The 21260-nt window shown below is 31.8% G+C and overlaps 1 protein-coding gene and 1 long non-coding RNA gene across 2 annotated transcripts; one reads left to right on the top strand and one right to left on the bottom strand.

The window, feature by feature from the left end:
- Positions 1-2043: 2043 nt before the first annotated feature.
- LOC125423839 (uncharacterized) lies at positions 2044-3103 on the top strand. Its single transcript, XR_007242608.2, has 2 exons — positions 2044-2198; positions 2921-3103. It is a non-coding gene; the product is annotated as an uncharacterized LOC125423839 (long non-coding RNA).
- Positions 3104-3845: 742 nt separating this feature from the next.
- Positions 3846-9643, bottom strand: LOC107424008 (beta-galactosidase). The gene is made up of 19 exons (XM_016033690.4): positions 9277-9643; positions 9028-9123; positions 8779-8891; positions 8581-8647; positions 8396-8488; positions 8091-8234; positions 7685-7773; positions 7400-7505; positions 7169-7256; positions 6857-6975; positions 6601-6762; positions 6332-6507; positions 6079-6188; positions 5871-5980; positions 5660-5770; positions 5391-5501; positions 5101-5306; positions 4698-5025; positions 3846-4366 (listed from the first exon to the last, which is right to left on the bottom strand). The coding sequence occupies exons 1-19, from the start codon at positions 9433-9435 to the stop codon at positions 4256-4258; spliced, it is 2499 nt and encodes an 832-aa protein (XP_015889176.3). The 5' UTR covers positions 9436-9643; the 3' UTR covers positions 3846-4255.
- Between the last annotated feature and the right edge of the window lie 11617 nt (positions 9644-21260).

Genomic DNA, 21260 nt, shown 5'->3' with positions numbered 1-21260 from the left:
GAAAAGCCTTAAAAGTCTTTTATGTCTTTTATCCGTGTTTCAAGTTGATTTTTATTTTTTATTACCTTTTTCTGTTCATTTTCAAACTTAAGAGATAATTCTTATTATGATTTTTTTATACTGGTTTATTAACAATTTATTTTGTTTTGGTATTTTTTTTTTAATTACATGCAGGTTTTCTATAATCTCATTAATTTCTTATACATGCAAAATTTCATGTCATTATTTTCTATTTTATTTTTTTATAATTTTTTATTATGTGTTGTAGGTTTTTAACTTTTATAAGTTTCTTTCATTGTGATTTAAAATTTATTAAGTGGTTTTTACATTGTGTTTATTCTTAAAAAGTTTGTTTATTCTTAAAAGTTTATTTACATCAATGTGTTTTTTATATCAATTTTTGAATTTTTTTTTTCTGTTTTTGAATATATAATAGAGTTGATTCTATAGTTTCATTTATTTTATTTATTTTTACTTAAAAGAATAAAATATATTAAATTGTAATATATATTATTTTTACTTAAAAGATAAAATATATTACGGTTTTTTTCTTTTTTTTCTTTTTTTCCTTTTTTTCTTTTTTATTTTTTTTTAGTATTTTAACTTTCTTTCAAAACTAAGCATGGATAGTACGTGAAACAAATAATTTGCAAGGTAACAATAAAGCCACCATGAAAAAAGTAACGAGAGAAACTAGAGACAATATTAGAGAAATTAATGAGAAAAAAGTGCAGAAGAGAAGTAGTAAGAGAAAATTGGAAAGATAAAAGAGTAAAGTGGGGAAAAAGTAAACAGAAAACTAGAGAGGACGTATAAAATGTAGAGAAAAAAAGAGTAGAAAAAGTGGGGAAAATACTAGAGAAAAAAGTACAAAGAAAGAGGTGAGAGATAAATAAAAAAGAGAGTACAGAAAAAATAAAATAGGGAGAGATAAACAATAAAAGAGATAGACTACATTAAAAAAGAATAGAGAGACAAAAGATCAAACAGAGAAAGCAGATAGAGAAAGAGAAGAGGAAAAGCAGAAAGAAAGAAAATGCAGAGATAAAAAGTGGAAAGAAATTGAAGAAATAAATAGAGACACAGAGGAAAAGACAGAAACACAGCCACAACCCACCCACACCAGATGGAAAAGAGCCTCGGGCAATCCCCGTGCGGTCCCTTCCTAAATCCAAACAATCATATTTTTTATTATTAAGACACAGAATTATCCCATCAGAATGGATCAAGGCTCAGCCTCCATGGGCCCTTCTTCCTCCGTCCAACCAAACCCTGAACAGATTTATAATTAACACTATACACCACATTAAAATCTTCCCCCTCTTTCTTCTTTAAACTTTAACGAACTTTCAGCATGCAATCAACTTTAACAAACTAGCATCATTATGCTTCTGGGATTCCTGTACAGCTGAAACCACAGCCATTTCATGAACCTGATGCACAATCATGCATGCAAATGATCAAATGCTTAAACTATTAGCCATAAAGTTATCACTATCATAATCTAACAAGTTATACCTCTTTTGTCTGGCCAAACCCATTGCACGAAAAGCATCACCAAAAATATAGTTGCAGAAAAACCCTTTTGTCTGGCCTAACCCATTGCACCTTGAAGGGCATTCATGATTCAACCTAGGACATGAACAATAGAAAACTCAATTAGTGAATGAAAACCTACAAAACACCATGGCAATCTACAGAGAAGAGAAAGGTAATTTTAATTGCCATGAGAAGACTTATTGGTCGAATATTGAAAAACAGACATCCAGTAGATTTTCATGCTCAATAAGGTTTTACTTTCCAAGCCTCATAATTATTACTATGAGTATATTTGGCACAACAAAGATGCATGTTATTGATTTAATATAGAAAAAAAGAACAAAAAAACAATTAAACAAAATTTAATATCTTAATTACATGCCATCATGTTTTCTCAATGGTTCAAGTTAATAATATTAACATATAGAAGGCTTACTTTGGTCCCAAGAGCATATGGGCTTTGTGACGGCAGTTTTCCTTAAATTTTCTGTAAGTACCTGACAAATAACAAAAAGTTTTGAAGACATAGCCTGACAAATAATAAAAAGTTTTTGAAGCTAGAAAAACATAGCCTGACAAATAACAAAAAGTTTTTGACGCTAGAAAAATAGAAGTTTTTGAAGAAAATACAGCAAAGATGTGTGACGCCATGTTAACAGGTATCACTAATGATTAGCATACTCAAATTCCAGTCATGCACCATTTTGCAGAAAATAACCATAAAATGTAGAACTAGAAATCAATAAAACAGATAGTGGGTATAATTTTAGAGATAATCATTACATACCTTGCGGCAGCAATTGATTAAGATGGAGCCTCTGTTCTTAGAGTTGAGTTTTTGCCTAAGCTTCTTAGATAATGCTTCTAAACCATCTATATTTCCCTGAAATAGATATAAATGATGACCAAATTTCTACGTGTAGTTTAGCTAGAAGAGAGATCTGATTTTTTATTTTTTATTTTTTTTTCCGCTAAGAGAGACGGATAGTTGAGAAAAAGTTTGAAATGAGCAAGCATGTTTTCACTAATCCTTCTGTCTCAGCAGATAAATTCTGAGACTCATTACACTAAAAATAAGTAAAACTTAAAATTTCTATTGCATTACTAGCCCTAGGATTTCTCAGTAATTGTGCATAATTGATTTGAAACAAAATAGAAGTACATTCTTAAATTGAGAAAGAATGGCTTTATTTCAATAAAAAAAATTTCCAGTCACTAAAATAAAAAATAAAAAAATAAAAAAAATAAAAATCTCAAAGTTTAAACTTCTCTCCTATCATCACGCACGATCTCTCAGCAAGGAGTGCAGTTTTGAAACGGAAAATCGTGTTTAATAAAGAATTAAATGACTTTGGACTAACATTAGTCGTTTGTTTTCTAGGGAATCAAACGGAAAAAGTTGAAACAGAAGATAACCAGAAAACAGAGAAAGCTTAAAAGGTTTTTGGCAGATGCAATACCTGATCCTCTCGTTGAAGTAGTCGCCGCCTTTCTTGGTTCGAGATGGCGAGGGATTGGACATCCTCCGAGTGTTCCTGGACTGGACGAGAGAGAAAGAGAGAGAGAGAGATTTCTGGGATTGGGGATTTCTGACCTAGAGAGAGAAGCTAGCTATTTTTCTTGGAGGAGCGTATTTGATTTAGTCGTTGGGAAATCTTTCAATTTCGAAGGGATTTTTTTTTTTTTTTTTTTTTTTTTTTTTGAGATTGAGCCTAATCGATTTAACCGTTGGAAAATTTTGAATTTTGAATTTTTGGGAGGACGGCCATATTTGATTTAGCCGTTGGAATATTTTGAGTTTTTAAGGGATTTCCGAGAAATAGGAGAGTCGTATTTGATTTAAGCACTTGGGAAGCGTTGATTTTTAAATTTGAGATTATTATTATTTTTTGCAAAACCAAAAAAAAAAAAAAATGATATTCATATTTGTAGACCCATTTAAAAATTATATTGCATACATTTTTTTATTAAAAATATAAAATTTTTAATTATTTTAAGAATTCTCAATTAAAAATATCATAATTACTTATTGATTTCAGTTAATTATGCTATATTACGTAATTTTCTCTAGTTAATTAATATCTCTAATCAAGGAACATTTGTTCGATATGCAGATTATTTTATTTTGTTAACATGTGGAAAGAGTTTGTGTAAAGTTTATATTTATTTTGTTAGGTTGTGAATAATTTATTTATTTGAAAAACAGTCATGGAGAAGTATGATTCATTTTCTTATTTCTTTCTGTTTACATCATAAGGATTGCTAAATACAGCATGCACATCAGCTACCAAGGACAACAGAATTCCTTGATTAAAATTGCCATTCAATTTATTTCTTGCAATATGAAAGAAGCAGTTACATTTTATTTTCTTCAGAATTTTACAGAGAATGAGATTCAGCAAGTTAAAGGCTTGCTATATGCGAAATTAAATTTTTTTTTTGCTTCTTTGCAGCGAGCCGTAGCCCTAGGTATAAACTGTAACCTATGAAGCTACTGTTGACAAACAATTGATTTGTCTATATACATAAGCAAACATCTATGACTATCTACATTTGGCATTTGGCTAGATGGTATATGGTGTGTTTAATAAAGACTTGCATAGGCAATCTGGATGGAATCTGTAAAGCTTGAATTCAATTCCCTTTATGTAATGAATCAAGAACTAATTTGAGACGACTTCATTTATTGTGATAAGCTAGTGTTGTCGCTGGAATCTCAGCTGCAAACAGCCTCAACTGAGAGCTTCTTCATGTTACCAGGGCATGGATCTCCTCCAAAAACTTCAGGAGCAACGGTTACCAAGCAGCTTTGCCTTCCAACGCAATTCTGCAAGAGTAAAGATTAATAATAATAATTCATATGTCCCAGAATCAGGCAAAACGAAGCAATCCAAATATTTGAACAGATAATGTTAAGGCATTCTCAAATAACCAGGGCTATTATAAAAAATGCATAATTAAGATTAAGATATGATACGAAGAAGAAACAATGCAAAAATTTCAAGGGGAGACTATGCTAAATCTGCACTTCCTTATACTAAAACCATCTTGGCTCTCTAACATAGCAATGTGTTCCCTGCTCAATTTAGTATCTTAAAAGTTGCCAAGCAACTAATGATGAAGATGAAGATAAAAGTGACAAAGACTTGTATGCATACCCTTTGAGGAGCATCATAAGACCTGTGGGCATGGCAGCTCCCTTCTTTGAAGCTTCCACATGTCCCCTGTGGCAATCCATAGCTTGCAAACTTAATTTCAGAGATTTTCTGCCCAGTTGGACACCACAGATGGGCCTTGGGTTTATTCACTTTACCAGAGGTTAGCATTTCCCAGCTTCTCATTGTTGGTTGCCCCTCAAATATATCAGCACACACACTTCCCGTTGTTCTTTGGACTAAAGAAATTCCGGTTGGATTGCCACCCAATTCTTCAAATATAACTAGTAAATTCCCACTTGGTTTCAGCCATGACCGAGGAATATGGTACCTGAAAGCAACAACCTTATCACAATCCTTAGAAAGGAGAAGCAAACAATAACAATGCAATTACAAGTCTCCTCACCATCTTTGGGATGATTGACCACAATTGGTTCGACATTTTTTGTCATCATAAGTTCCAGCATAACTACAAGCACCACAGCCACCACGTGCTATATATCCTGGCCAGTGGCGCCCAATGCTCTGACCATTTATCCATACTTGACCCTTTCCCATGCTTCCCATATCTAAAGCTAATGGGGCATTACCTCCAGGTGCATTAAAAGTAGCCTGAAAATGTCACAATGTCAAATGAATCATTATTTTTGATAAATTCCCTAAGTAATTTGCTTGGGTTTGGAATTAGTCTCTCACCTTATACCAGGTAAGTGGCTGTTTTTGAGCTAATAATGATCCTTCTACCCATTCAACAGAAGAACTCCCACTAATTGTATGGAGGTTCAAAGCTTCCCCTTTAAGACCAATCTGTGCTCAGAAATGACATCAATAAATTATTCCTGAAACTACTTTCTTAAACTCTGTGCCATCAAAGATAAAGTTTCATTATGGTAGCAGAGGAAGAACTGAAACAGGGAAGGAGGAAGAAGGTAAAAATATATATATATATATATATTGAAAAATACCTTGTAGGTCCATTTCCATTTTGACATGTCCCATGTTCCTGAATTAAGACCCTTCAGCGTCACTGGGCCTAGAACCCCGGCATTCCATTGCTCAAAATGCAGACCAACGTTCTGGTATTGTTTAAACCATAGGAAAGGAATAAATCTAATCTGTCATAAAAGATTGATTTTATGAATAATAAAAACTTGCCAAATAGTAACAGAAACTAACCGGCAGACCAACAGCAACGCTCAGTAGAGCAAGCTTGTTAATGCCAGGCCTCAGCTTGATGTAGTCACTAAATGTTAATTTAGGATTCTCCAATCCCCCATATACAGTTCCTACCAAAAGGATAGAGATATTTCTTCATAAATACTTAGTTTCATTCATAATAACAACAAAACTGAATAATATAAACAGTGATAATTATTTCATCTACCTGATAGCTGACCATTGACAAAAACATGCAAGGCATGGCCTGCTGAAAAAATAGTGAGAAGAGGTGATTTTCCATTCTTCACAAATCCTTCATCCGGGCTTATCGTGATACTGAGAACAAATCCAAAAAACATAATCATGAAATAAGAGGATCACAACACAGTTCTAGCCAAAATATTTAAAGCGATGCAGAGTTTTTCCTAAATTATTGTCCCATAGGAGGCAAGACTGTTTTATCAGTTGCTAATACTTACTCTGTCAAGTACCACAAATAGTCTGTATTATCCCTAGTGATATATATTTGCTCCCATAACCCCTGTAATGTAGTTGCTTCAGAATCATCAGAAGAGGCAGTTTCTTCATTGTGTGATTGCCAAGAGAATGCATTATTCACAGGAGTCATCTTCATCTGTGAGCTTTGGGCACCAAGCTGTAAAGTGATTACAATCTCATATCAAACTTTGTCCTGGAAAAACCAAGCAATATACTCTGTGTTGAGATGTTTACACTCTCATGTCTTTACCCTTGCAGTGTTGAAAACGGCAGTTTTGCAATCAGGGAGAACGCTGACAGACCAAGGTGGTAGATCATATTGCCCATTTCCAAAGCTCACTTTTGCATGAGAATTCGTGTTGTAATTTGCAAGGAATGCAGCACAACCTCCAGACGACTTGTATACATGAGCCTACAAATGCAGTAGCAATGTTTATGAGAAGCAGAGCTACAAACCAAAAGCAGTGAGTCATAATATTTTCTTGTAGTCAGCCCAAAAAACTTACCTCTAGATTACTTCCAAGAGAGGTCACTGTGGGATAAGTAGACACTAAAGCTGACTCAGCTAACTTGATTGCTCTATGCAAATCCCTCAAATGTCCCCATTTAGGTTCATTTGGTAGACCTAGCAATGAAATATGTGGCCCCATTAAGATCCCTATTGAAACATTTTATATTTGCGACTGCTAAACAATTTCTAAATTAGGAGCAGTTCAACACAAAGTTATAGTCTCTTTTACATGATGAGAATATTAGAGTTCTAGGATGATAATTAGATTTGGTACAAACCACTTTAGGATGATAACCTATTTACTTACCATATTCATCCAGAGGAGCATCGTAATCGTAGCTAGTTGCAATGAAGGGGCCACCAGCCGTTCGTCCAAAATTTGTTCCTCCATGGTACTGGAGATTAAAAAAGAACATACATAAATGAATAACATAAGCACAAGATTTCTACCAAAAAAAAGAAAGGAAAACATAAGCACAAATATATTTCTTTTTCTAAAAATATATATATTCTCTGAGAAAATGGATATTTAGCTAACCATATAATAATTAATGAAAGAACCACCATTTTGTATGAATCGTGCAACTGAAAATGCCAAGTCTTCTGCAGGTCTATGAGGAATCGGACCACCAAACTCAGTGTACCTATGCAAGAGATACAAAGAAAAAAGCAAGTCCTTTCTAAGGATTTTAATAACAAGAGACAAACTTGTATGTAACCTCCTCTCTTGGATATTTAATATTTTACAAAGAAAAAAAAAAAAAAAAAAAAAAAGCAATAAAGTTGTGCCTCATACATGCAACATGTGACGAGTGCGACTTACCATCCAGTCCAGGCTTCTGTCCACATTTTGGGTTTATACTTCTTATCTGGAGTGAAGTTTTCACAGTAAAAACCATTGCAGGTGTCTATCTGTTGAGCAATAAGATACAGTTGTTAGAGATAAATATCTAGGAGCTTTTGTTTATCGGAATTAAATACCATGAGATAAAGTTAATACAAAACAAGGGAACATTCTTTCATCACAAAACTAAAATTGGAAGAAATGAAGGAAACAGGGCAAGTTAAAAATCAGACATCAAAGCATATAAAGCTGTTTAAAAACCCCACCAACAAGAAGGACGGTTTATAAATGAAGACACCGAAGCGATGACCACAGGAAAATGACATTTTCAAAAGAAAAAAAAAAAAAAGAAGAAAGCGTTGGAAACATTATCTGAATTGCTTACCACTGGATCGGGGGCATCCTCTTGCTTGCACATAATCCATGGAACTCCAGTATTAAGTCCCACAGCCATTTGAGCTGCCCATTTGGTGTAAGCTTTACCAGGGGCACCAATTTCCCATTCCACTGGTCCATATTCATTTTCAATCTGCCCAAATACAATAAAAAATATTAAATGAATAAAAATAACAAAATAAAAAAAAAGGTAAAGTTTCTTTCGGAGAGGGAAAAAAAAAAAAAAAAAAAAAACATTTTTCTTTTAAACTTCTAGAAACATGTGAAAGACAAAATTATGCTTATTTTTCCCACCTGAGAAAGAATTATGGGACCTCCTTGAGTTTCGAACAGTCTCTCTGCTTTCATCATACTGACTATCTTCTCTGTAAACTTTTGCATTGCCGCCTTCATAACAATTAATCACAAATTAAATTAGAATTGAAAAAAAGGAAAAAAAAATTAAAAAAACAACTGATAAAAGATTCCAAGCGCCAAACCTTAAATGGCCCATTGTCTGTTCGAAAAGCGATTCCTGGAACATATTTAAGCCAAACAGGGAATCCCCTGAATCGGAAACAGAATAAAAACAGAGTAATGAAAAAACAATTCTAAACAAATGGAATCAACAAGATACAAGTTTAGTGTTTCTTTCATCGTTAAAAAGGCTTGGAAATGATCCTTATTAATAGTATTACCCAAAATTCCATTCAGCACAAACATAGGGACCAATTCGGAGATGAACATATAGGCCTGCTTGCTGAACCAGCTTGATGAACTTAACCAAATCGTATCTGTCCTCAAAATAGTACTGAAAGAAAATACAATATGAAAATATATACAGTTGAAAATGCCCATTAATATATCTTAACCCACAAGAAAACAAAAAAAAACAAAAAAAAAAAAGAGACCAAAATAGAAAGGAAATTATAATCCATTTGCATTACCTTTCCCTGAGAAGGTTCGTGCCCATTCCAAAACACATAGGTTTGGATAACATCCAAACCTCCATCTTTGGCCTTCTGTATAAGATCCGGCCACATCTGAAAATACGAAATAAAATTAAAAAAAAGCATAAAAAATCAAAACTTGAGCTGAAAAGCAAGAAGAACAATGACAACCATGAGGAGCCCAATGGTCAAACATGAGACAAAAGAAAGAAAACCCGTGAACCACAATGGCATTATTGGTAGTACCTCGGGTGTGCTTCTTGGATAGTGAATTGACCCAGAAATAAGGATCCTTCTCCTTCCATTAATCAATATAGCTCTGCTGTCATAAGTCACAGAAGCTGTAGCAGAACAAAGCCATGAAAACAATAGCAATAACATGAACATGCCGACCTTCAGCGCCATTTTTGTTTCTCAAACCAATGGCCCTTTTCTTTTTTTTTTTTCTTTTTTTTTACTTTTATCTCATTTGAATTGTTTTAAAACTAGGAAGATGTACTTTGGCTTTGGTTTCTGCAAGCACTTTATTTTCTTTGATGCTTTTTATATTGGAAAAAGAGACAGAAAAAGAGTGGCAGGTGCAAGTGTATGGATTTGATGGGAGAGAACATGGGAGGCTCCGCAACTGCTTTATATAAATGTTTGAAGAATGAGACGGAGGAGGTGCTTGGGATTGGGACCCACTTTCCCCTGCCTTTTGTGGGGGCTCACCCTCTCTGACACGGAACTTAGGCTTCTACCATTTTAGTATACTTTTGGTCTTGGTTTTCGTATATTTGGTATTCTATCAAGTAAAGCATTCAGGAATTGAGGCAAAATAAGTTAAGACTAACAAAATAAAATTAAAATAACTTTGTCTTGTTTGGTTGTCTAACAAAGTCACCAAATGTGTGTGCCTTTTACTGCAGTATTTTGTAAATTTGCCTTCTACTGCAGTATTTTGTAAATTGTACCTAATAAGACTGCTACAATCCCAATACGTAAAACAGATTTTCAAAACAAAATTTTGGTTTTTTTTTTTTTTTCCTTTGTTATTCCTAAAATAGTGTATTCGAAGTTTAAATCTTGTTGGCTGAAATGCAAATATCAGTTTTTAACTAACAAGAAGACTTGCAATTGCTTAAGCAAAAAAAGAAAAGAAGAAGACTTGCAATGGAGCTTTCTGCATCTTTTATTAATGAATGATTTACTAAAGATGACTCCTCTGATTATATATATATATATATATATAATGGTAGCCCACATTTGTTCATTTTTTAATAACATATGCTATTCAATTTCTTTCACTTGGATATATCATTATTATTGCATCGATTCATCTTGTTTTATTCTATCTTTTTGTACAAGATGGTGTTTGGTCCATATATTTACCTTTTTTATTGTTATTGCTGTTTAAGAGTATAGTAAGGGTAAATTATTGTTTTTTTTTTTATAAGTGGTAAATTATTAATTAATTAAAGTGATTAAAGGTTTGAAAAAGACTATTATTCTTGGAATAATTAAGGCCTATATTTACATTGATTTGTTAATCAAATATTTGATTAAAAGATTAATATTGATTGGCGACTACATATAGACCAAATTCAAACTGATTTGTTACCGAAAGAAAAAATCAAATTAATTCAATTGAGATGGAAAAAAAAATGCTTTAATAGGAAGATTTCCATCATCAGTTGTAGATATCAAGCAAGGAATCGTAACAACCATGAAAGTTTTACCTTACGAAGAGTTAGAGCCCCAAGCTATAAAAAAGGGCAACAAGCAAGATATTAATCAGATACCTTTGCATAATTAATTATTTTATTTTACTTATTTTAAAATTTTCAAAAATATTCTAATTTTTAAAATCGCTCGCTCACACTATTCAATGACAGTATGTTGGAAAAAAAGACCCAACAGATGGTAAAAAGTGATGATCCATGCCGGCTAACGAATCTATTAAATAGTGTTTGTTTGGGGACAGCGCCTAGGTGAGAAAACTCCCATATTTTTTGTTAGCAAAGTTTGTTAAGCTGTTCAACTCAATATGAAAACCGACCCTACCACAATATATGGATTCATTTCAGATAAGGATCTTCATATATTTGTTTTCTCTCTTTCCTTTATTTTTCCTTATGAATATATCATCAAAAAGAGAGATTCTAGAAAATTAGTTTTAAGATAAGATTGTCATATACACTTCACCAATTCCTCATTTAACCACTCATCTTCTATCTATAGATTCTTTTGTTTTTGAGTGTAGTAAATATAGGACTTTGAAACCATCTCCCACCTTGTTAGAGATATCATACAAGCAAAAAGATTATTTAGTTGGAAAAGGGATTTTTTATTTTATTTTTTTGGGGAAAATTTTTGGGAAAGAGATATTTTGTTTGGATGTATGGTGGCTGGCCTGACATATTTGTCAATTGGTGCTTGGTGTGGTAATTTATTTATGTTGTTTGTTATTAGTTCAACAATTGAGGGTTGAAGATGGAAATTTCACGTTCACACCAAAAGCATTATGCAAAGATGAAAGTGCAAGAATTAGAGTCTTGGGAGTGGTTTAAAACAAGTAAATATGGGGTAGTATTGGTATTCGTTAAGAAAAAAAGTAAAAATAACATCAAGTTTCCGCGTCTTCAATAAATATAGCAGCACGATTAGTGGGTTGGTGGAGACGCGAAGGATGACGTGGTTACTTTGACTCCAAACTTAATGCATTTCCGAACCTTATCCAACTTTCTCAACCAATAATAACGTGCCACGTTGGTTTTACAGAAGGCCGAAGATTGCACCTTCCTTCACCCTTCAAAATCTGCCATCCTGGTGGATCCAGAATAAATATTGCCGTCAGAGACAGTCATTTTTGTCACTCTTCAAAAGTCATATCGGTGCTACACGTGGCGAAATGTTGTTGGACAGACACTTCTTAGTGTTCAAAGTCGTACTAGTACGAGCCGGCTGGGAGAGGAGAGGTAGCGGGTAACCCGGACGCATGGCGTCACGAGTCACGTGGAGTCAGCTGAGGTGTGAGTGTTACAGTGCGTGCGGTATCTAAATTGCAGATTACGCTTACACTATCCCCTGGATCAGGAACAAGCCTCAGACAAAACTCATTTCACTTTTGTTGCTTTACAATTTCCTTTTTAAAATTATATAATTACGACAACATTTCTAATTTATTTATTCTATTTCAATAAAATTAGTATATTAGTTGTTAATTATGAATTTCTGATTATAAAAAAATAAATTAATGTAGCTATACCTGAATTATTTTGCTTGGCCATATAACAAAATTGATGTGGAAGCATTGGTTACCAATAATTGAACAAGAAATTAATAATCATAACTTGAAAAGCAAGCCATTTCTTCAACCATTATACTGAAAATTCTTATTGGATATTTAACCTTGTTGAGGTTTATAATTATAAGGGTTTGAAGATGTAAAAAATTTATAAAGAATGATATTATGGAAAAAAAAAAGAAATTATAAATTAATTATAATAAATAATCATGGAGTTTGTTAAAGAATAGTGAGTTATTAGGTGAGGAAAGAGCTACCACTTAATTGATTAATTAACAAGTTTAGGAGAGATGATGGGAAATATTAAGTCTAAGTTCCATTTGATTGTATATAAACTAAAGAGGGGACTTAATTTGTATTGATTCAATCTACATCTCCATTATATGAATCTACCTACCATGGTGGACGTCTAGTTAATTTGTTTAAATATCTTATTTTGACTTCCTCTCAATCTCATATTCCAAAGCCAAAATATAAAATACAATTTAACAATAAACAATGTTCATCTAATTAAATATTTATTTTACAAGGGTGCAAGTCAAAACCGTGAGAGCCTCACAGGAATTTAATTTATGTTTGATTCCCATGACATATTGCAAGTGCATCAAAATAAAAGAAAAATGGTGGATTGATTTAGACTATTCTTTTGAAGCATGATAAAAGAAGCTTATTCTTTTTTTCCCTACCAATTTCACATCTCAGCGCCCAACATTTTTCTTTTTCTTTTTTTTTTTTTTTTGGAAAAAAAAAAGGCATTGTGTTATTTGTCTAATTGTTTTAGTTGTTGTAATGCTTACTTATCTGGGGATAGGAATCGCTTCGTAAGCAAAAGAAAAATATAGGAATCTAACTTTATTTTCAGTATCATAAGGACAAAATCAAAGCGAATGGGCTTTAAAGTCTTTAATAAATGCATGAAAACTTCAATTTGGTTCAAACATTTCTAAAAGTGATTCTCAATAATTGTTCTTGCAATACGTCAACAAAACGTAATCCACAACATATCTCTCCTTTCTTAAGTATAAGCTATTTTATTCTACGTTGTTTTTATTTTTAATTTTTTACTACAGATATATATATATATATATATATATATTTTTTTTTTACCTGAAAGCCTGATATAGAGCGGAGACTTTGTCCCTGTAAAGAATGGTAAGAAAATGCATTTAATAAAAGAGTGTTCTTTTCACATTTCCTAATTTCATTATAAACACAAATAAAATGCAAAGAAAAAAAGGTAATTTAATCAAAATTTATTCTGTATAGTTTTTATCACTTTGAGAGATAATAAACAAATGTTCCAAGTCACTTTTGATTTTTAGGTGTGACGGTGAAGAAAAAGTGGTTAATTAGTATGTTAAACGTTTTTCTGATTATATAATTTAATCTTCAACATGAATGAGGAAACGACATCATTTCCAAAAAGGAAAAAAAAAAAAAAAAAAAAAAAAAAAGCATTGAGGAAACCACGGGAAAAATGCTAAAGAAATAATGGAAATTAGAGCTCCAAAAGTGGTTCTGAGAAGGTCTTTGATCTTGTCATATATGCAGTCCAATTACGTACCAAAAGAAAAGTCTTGGAGGGTCCCAAATGCATCTTTTTTTTTTTTTTTAATTTTTTTTTTTTAACCAGAATTTGAAATCAGCCGGACCCTTTCAAGTTAAGTAATCGTTTTCTATTTTTAGTTTTAAGTTTACAAATCAAAGTCTTGGATTAGTTTGTAGTTGTTTTTGAATATTTGTTATTAGAAGCATTAAATACAAACTGTACATAATTTACTAAGCATGGGAACTATAATATTAAGGACGTTACCAAGGATCATAAATTCTTGAATCACTTTGTTTCTCAGACAAAACTAAAAACTAGAAAAAAAAAAAAAATTTTGAAAATCCGTTGTCTGTTAAGAGTAAGAAAATCGCAAAACGATAAGTTTCATCCGGAGCCTTATCCGTGTCGATGAATTCTTTCGTGTGCAGACGGACAAAGAGCGGGTCCCAAACTGGTCCATTTTCTCATTTTATGGTTCGGGCCTATCATCGCCCACAAAGCTAAGAATTCCACGTTTCATGCGTATCGTAGCCCAATTCAATTCCCATTTTGGCACTCAACAATTTTTATTTTATTTCTTTAACTTTCATTGATAAAACATGTTTTTGGCACTTGAAAGAGTAAAAGGCTATAAATTTTTGCCTTTCCATTTACATAAAAGCAATCCTAAAGATTTTCTCCACTAAACCTCAGTCAGTTTGATTAATGCAAGTGTTTGATTTTGGAGATGATGAGCATGCAATTACAAACTGATGGGACCCTCTTTGATTATTTATTTATTTATTATTATTATTATTATTATCTTTTATATATATATAAATTACTTTAAATGTTAGCATCAGATTAGAAGACAAATTCCAATTGCTTTCATGAAACAGAAGCACGAATATAAATCATCGCATGATGATGCTTTTATGATAAGGCAAATATTTTAAGACCTTTTTGGTTTGTTTGTTTTAATTTAATCATATGGATGTGTATATATATATATATGATATATGGATGGGTTGGCCACGTTATACTTGATTGGCAAATGGCAATCCTATCCGAACTTCTTGTTTCAGTGTGGTCCACTCATGAAGAAAGCAAGTGGACCATAAAACAAAATACCATATGGATTCGTCATACAAGAGAAGCAAACATAAGCGGCTCGCTGTTAGCTCCATCACAAGTAAAGGGTCAATGTCACCTAACCTCGACTCGTTAACCTGTTTGATTTTGAAAGCATTCTTAAATGGGAGTCTTATTTTATGGATTATATATTAATCTCATATTTTATTAATTTAGAGATCAGAGGACTGATCAAATTTATAACTAATGCTAGTAAAAACTGTAATCTTTGCTTGCAAGTATCCACTATACATCCCTGAAAGGTCACTTAATTTGGTGTTGGTAATCCATATTAGAAACCTTGTATAATTGAAGTGAATTTTGTTTAGTTTTGGGCTAATAAGTATAGACGGGGTATTAATTATTTAATAATTATATCTAGTTAGAAGATAGGCTTGGCAAAACTTATCCGGTAACGAGGATTGGGAACCTCAAGTATACACTTTTTTAGGATGAAGCTGTATGGCCTGTTGTCCCTTTCAGGGTGCTTCGTAGCTACAGTGCTTTAGTTAGAACGTAATATTAATTAGGTTCAATAATTTGAAGTCTTATTATAACGAATTTATTGTGATTTTATATAATTGGGCAAAACTCATAAGGTTTTGGGAGTAGTAGTGTTTTGATTTGAATGAATTTGTTGGCTAAAAAAACACGGCTTTTGTTGACATTGAAAAGTGCATGCTTAATTTGTTGAACAAATTAAACACCAACTACATATTTATATTATCTATACATATATATGCATATATTATCCAACTAAACAGGGGCCAGGTTTGGGTTTTTTTTTTTTTTTTTTTTTTTTTTTTTTTTTTTTTTTTTTTTTTTTGAATGCAACTGCTGCTAGTCCAGCTACCACCACCACCAAAATGTATATAATTTCCCTTGTTCAACAAGATTAGGCCACCTTCTAACATATCCATCACGGCCTGCATGCTTTTCTAGTTTCTACTACTCACCAAACTCTCACTCTTTTTCTCATCTCTCTGTCACTGTTGCGTAAACAAGTCTCCTTCTGTTAGTTATTGTGGGCTGAAACCAATATTAATAACTTTAGACTTGCTATATATATATATATATATATGCACACACACACACACACATACATCTACGACTTTTTTTTTTTTTTTTTTTGGGCTAAAAACACACATATACATATATATATATATATATATATATATATATATATATGCATGCTGATCATCAGAGATTATTTTAACCAATTGACTCAAGGATATCATATAGTCTACATGACAAGAGCTGTATATTTATTTTTATGCATGTATATGTATGCAATTTTCCCATGATGATACTTAAAAGGAGACTAAAAAAAAGAAAAAAACAAAGAAAAAAAGACAAATATTTTTTTTTAAAAAAGAAATAAATTATGTATATAGTTTAATTTGAATATTGCATGGCTAGGGTCTTCATGAAATAATTAATGTTATAATGTTAGGAGGAGAGAATATTAAGAGGCAGGGAGTCATATAAATTGTGGCCGGGAAGAGACAGACAGGTGCGGGCGTTATTGGATATTGGTAAGTTGTTTAATTTGATTTTGATTTTCAACTAAATTATGAAATATTTATATAAAAATATATAGATTGGAAAGGCAAAGGGTATTAAGAAATAAGAAGAAAAAGACAGCTGGTTGGCTTTTCAATTCCAAGTCAGAGACGCATGCAGACGAGGTTGAGGCAAGTATTTTCCTTATCTAATAATAATAATGCATTGCATGGGGATGGGACATGGGGGGCCTTATATTTTCTATCTATGCGACTGCACTTAAACCATATACATCCAATCTTATTCTTCAATTTCATTTCCTACTCACTGCTGACGCTACTACAACTGCACATACACACCTTAATCATAATCCTCTCCAACGCTACTACTCAACTTATACATATATATCTCTCTCTATATATATATTATAGTTTTAACATTAGATTTTTTTTATTAATTTTGGATCACATTAAAAATTTTAAAATTTAAAATTTAAAAACTGATTAATTTAAATTAAGACGAAATATTAAAATTTTATTTAGAAAAAATAATTTCTATTAAAATGTATTAATTAATAAATATATTTTTAAATACCAACTATTAATGTTATAAACAACTAAAAAAATTAGGTTTTTACATTAGTCTCGTTCTAAGTATAATTATATATAATAAAACAAACTTTAAAACTTTTTTTTTATATGTTTGAACACATTAAAAATTAAAAATTAAAATTATATTTATTGATTAATAAGTATCAAAATAATTAATTAAATTCATATTTAATAAATTTTTAAAATTTTAAAATTTTAATATAATTCAAATGTTAAGGTTAATAAACAAGGTAAAGTATATTAAATCATCATGCTGTTCTCATGTCAACATGAGTTATCTATATATATATATATATATATATATATAGATATATATCCTAATTACCATGTGCGTACAAGGAAAAACAAAAAAAAAATAAAATAAAAAAGCTATATACATGAATGGAATGGATCAGGCTCAAACTTGAAATAAACGCCACGGTACAGATTATATAGACTAAACGATCAACTTACAAACATATATAATTGTTAATTAATATTGTATTTAATTCTGGACATCTTATAGTATACGCTTATAAAATTCATCATTATAAATGATAAATGAGTAAGAAATTAGCAAAATCCTTTTTAAATATTGATTTATGCATCTATACGTACAATTTTTATTTATTTTTTTTCCTGAAAAGCTATATGTACCCTTTTTAATTAATCAGATAATGATCAAACTAAAGGCATTAACTGTCATCTTATTTCTTGAAACTATCTGTCCTTTAATTTCATTGGCTGTCTTAAGTATATATCATTGGTTCTTTTATCTAAAGTTCTAGATAAATTTTTAACCTGAAATTCATCCTGTTACATGTAATTAGCAGGATTACATGTCATGGAATGAATTTTGGGACTTTTTTAAAAAAATTATTTGTTCATCAACAAGAATATTTATATGTATAAGAAGAAAACAATACATTAGAATTCTAGGACAAAATTTATTAGAGAATTCTTAAATAAAAAAAATAATTATATATCTATACACTGAAAGTCATATGTAAATTTAACATTTTAATTAACTAATTAATAATGAAATGTATCATAAAATATCTATAAAGTTGGGTCTTAATTAAATAAAGTATATATGTGTATATCATTTTCATTTGAGAAGGTGCACAGATAAAATTTGATCCTATAATTGTTGGAGGCATTTAATGCGGTTTGTCAACTACTTATTAAAGAGGGAGTAATGCCCACTCATAGAGTTTGGCGCATATACATGGCCTTTGGGATTATCATTATTAGAAATTGTAAGCATGTGGTCAGTGCACATGGCCTAGCTGCTCTTCTAAAGTTTTAACACATCTTTGAAAACTCATTCGATTTTCCAGATCGCAAATCCCTTATGGCATGGCATCGGCTGTAGATCACTGAGCCTGGATATACGGCGATTACGAAGATGAACATTATTAGGATCAATTCTCTCATTGCATAATATTTCTTGTGCCATTATTGTAATTAATGATGATATGTCCCATCATTTTTAACCCAATAATAATATAAGCTTGGTTTTGGTATGGTATTAATAAGTGTCGAGCTTTCAGATTACCTGATGTTTGGGTCCTATGGGATATGGACTATCTTAAAATGAGTTTGGGCCAGATGGTCCATAATGGATCCCAGTCTATGATAACACTTCAAATTTGGGTTGCTAAGCTTCTTGCCCAAATGCTCATGTTTCGACCCATAGACAGCATGTGCTCCAACAGGGGAAGACAGGAGAAAGAAAAGTGATAAAGAGAGAATTCCAAAAGCTTAAGAGGTAATAAATTAATCCTACATATATAAACACACTCTATTCTTTTAAGTGTAGCACATATTCTATATATATACATATATATATATATTTGGCCATTCCAAGTTCCAAAAGTTCCAATTACATGTCCAAACTTGGTGTCCCCATAACGTGTAGATAGAGAGAGAGAGAGAGAGAGAAAGAGAGAGAGAGAGAGAGGGGAAGGAAGGGGTGGTTTAGTCATTAGAGAAAGTGTGAATTCAGAAGGTGTGGCCCTTAGATTTTGCAAGCACAAATCAAACCAATATATCGAAAACTACGTATGTTATTTGGACGCAATCTATATTACTGACAAACCCTTTTACATTACACAAAGTTTTCTTCACGTCCTAATCCCAGTCCCTTGTCCCAACGTCCCAACAGGGAGTGAATTATGCATCGCATACGTAGCCCGCCTCGTGATCATAAAAATTAATTTCATTTATTTATTTATTTATTTTTCCTTCTAAAATTTTTGTCACTCAGAAAAGGATATGTATTATCGGGTTGCAATATGAAGACAAACGAAGAATTTCCTGTATATGTTCCACATTCTTCTTGGGTCAGCTCTGCACCTTTGCCATTAATGGCTCAAACGGTCACATTCTCGGGGATCACTGCTAAGATACTTCACCGTGTAATTTATCTAATTAATTAGCTTCATCTACCTTATTCATTTTATTTATTTATTTTGATGAATTTCATTTTATGATTATATATTCATGAGTATTTCTTAGAAAGTCATGTATTATGAGGCAAAGCAACAAAAACAAACCTCCAGTTTTTTAATGGTACTATATTGACTTGTGACAGTAACTCAATTATTAATGGTGGAGTACAAAACCCTGGTGCTAAAGACAATTTTATTTGTCGCTGTGTCCCTTGCTTGCCGTTGCTAAATGGGATCCCAACAGATTATCAATAAAACAATAACAAAAAGAGGAAAAAAAAAAAAAAAAGGATTCAACAAAATCCAATATAATCATAATTCTCAGAAAACCATAAAAAAAATAATTAAAAAAAGGAAAAAAAGTAAAAAAGAAGCATAAAGTCTTGGTGTGGGATTTCACAAGGTTAATTTCTTTCCCCGTTTATTCTTATTCTGTTAGGCAGGTGATTAATTGTAAGCATAAATTAAAATGGAGTGAAACTTCGGAGGACCGATCATGTTTTTGTTTGAAAAGGTGTAGCATGTATATATATATATATATATATATAAACAATAGAGACCTCAAAGGGAAGAGGCGCAGGAAGAAGCTTAATTGATAAATATATTTATAAATGGTTGATATATATATCTTACACCAAAACACCCGAAAAGACAATGCAAAGGTTCATGCAAGACAATTCTACATCAACCAGTTGCTTGCACCATATATATCATAACCAAAGCAACTATCACACAAAAATGACTCGACAAGATTCCCAACAGTTCCCCTTGTTTTTACTTGTTAAAGAAAATATGTCATTGAGCATTTGTGGCGCTAAGTTAATAATGAATAACCATTGAATATTTTACTCCTCTCTTCATCCAGTACAAATTATATAGACTATTATAATTTCAGAGCTTCTTAATTTTCTGCTTCATTTCCTAAACTTGCTGGTAAAATTAATATTTTGTTTCATTGGGAAATTAACAATCCACCATATATGCCAACACCCAATCCACACAACAACCTTATCATCATCATCACCTGCTTACATGGAGTTGACTTAAGGAAGGTAATTAAATTAATCCCTCGAATGTTAACTGATTAATTTATAAATTTTTATTTGTTTAAATGGCGGGATTTTCATTATAAGAAATTGCAAAGCAATGACAGCTTACTTTGGAGAGACTACCCATCCTCTGTCCTTTTATTTATTTATTCTTTATTTTTTCACATGCAGTCACACTTTTGTATCGTTGCTCTAATATAAAAAAGAATATAATAGAGAAGAAAATTTCATGAAATGAGTAAGAGAGGATATATTATAATTACTGGATGACAAAGATTGGTGGGGGAGAGTTTGGGAAGCAAAATTTGTCGATTGGCCTGCATAAGCATTGAATGTGTTTTGGCAATACTAAGATGAGGAGTTGTGTCCCATGCATGGAATACAAATATATATCTTGTTTTCTCCTCTTCAAAATGCTCCGGTATTCCTCCCCCATTCATTCAAATATATATATTGATATTTATTATTCTAAACAAGTCCGTAGCTAGCTGTGGAAGTCCCTAACATTTTTTACTCCATCAATTTCTTTTTTTTTTTTTTTTTGGTGATAAATCCTGGTAAAAAATAAAGAAAAATAAAATAAAAAAGAGAAGAAGCGAGAGATGTGCCATATGAAAAATTTTATTTGTTGTTATAGGTGAACAATCACCAATAAAACTCATATAACATTTGGCAATCTAATTGGCTACT

This window comes from Ziziphus jujuba, chromosome 7 (assembly GCF_031755915.1).
Source record: "Ziziphus jujuba cultivar Dongzao chromosome 7, ASM3175591v1".
NCBI classification, from domain to species: Eukaryota; Viridiplantae; Streptophyta; class Magnoliopsida; order Rosales; family Rhamnaceae; genus Ziziphus; species Ziziphus jujuba.
This window is presented reverse-complemented; position numbering and strand designations above follow the sequence as displayed.

Bases quoted from the DNA above. Each gene is read 5' to 3' on its own strand.
- LOC107424008 (XM_016033690.4), bottom strand. From the start codon at position 9,435: ATGGCGCTGAAGGTCGGCATGTTCATGTTATTGCTATTGTTTTCATGG. The intron at 7,774-8,090 runs GTAAGCAATTCA...ATTGCTCAACAG, and splicing joins AGGATGCCCCCGATCCAGTG to ATAGACACCTGCAATGGTTT. The intron at 6,508-6,600 runs GTAAAGACATGA...ATCACTTTACAG, and splicing joins CCGTTTTCAACACTGCAAGG to CTTGGTGCCCAAAGCTCACA.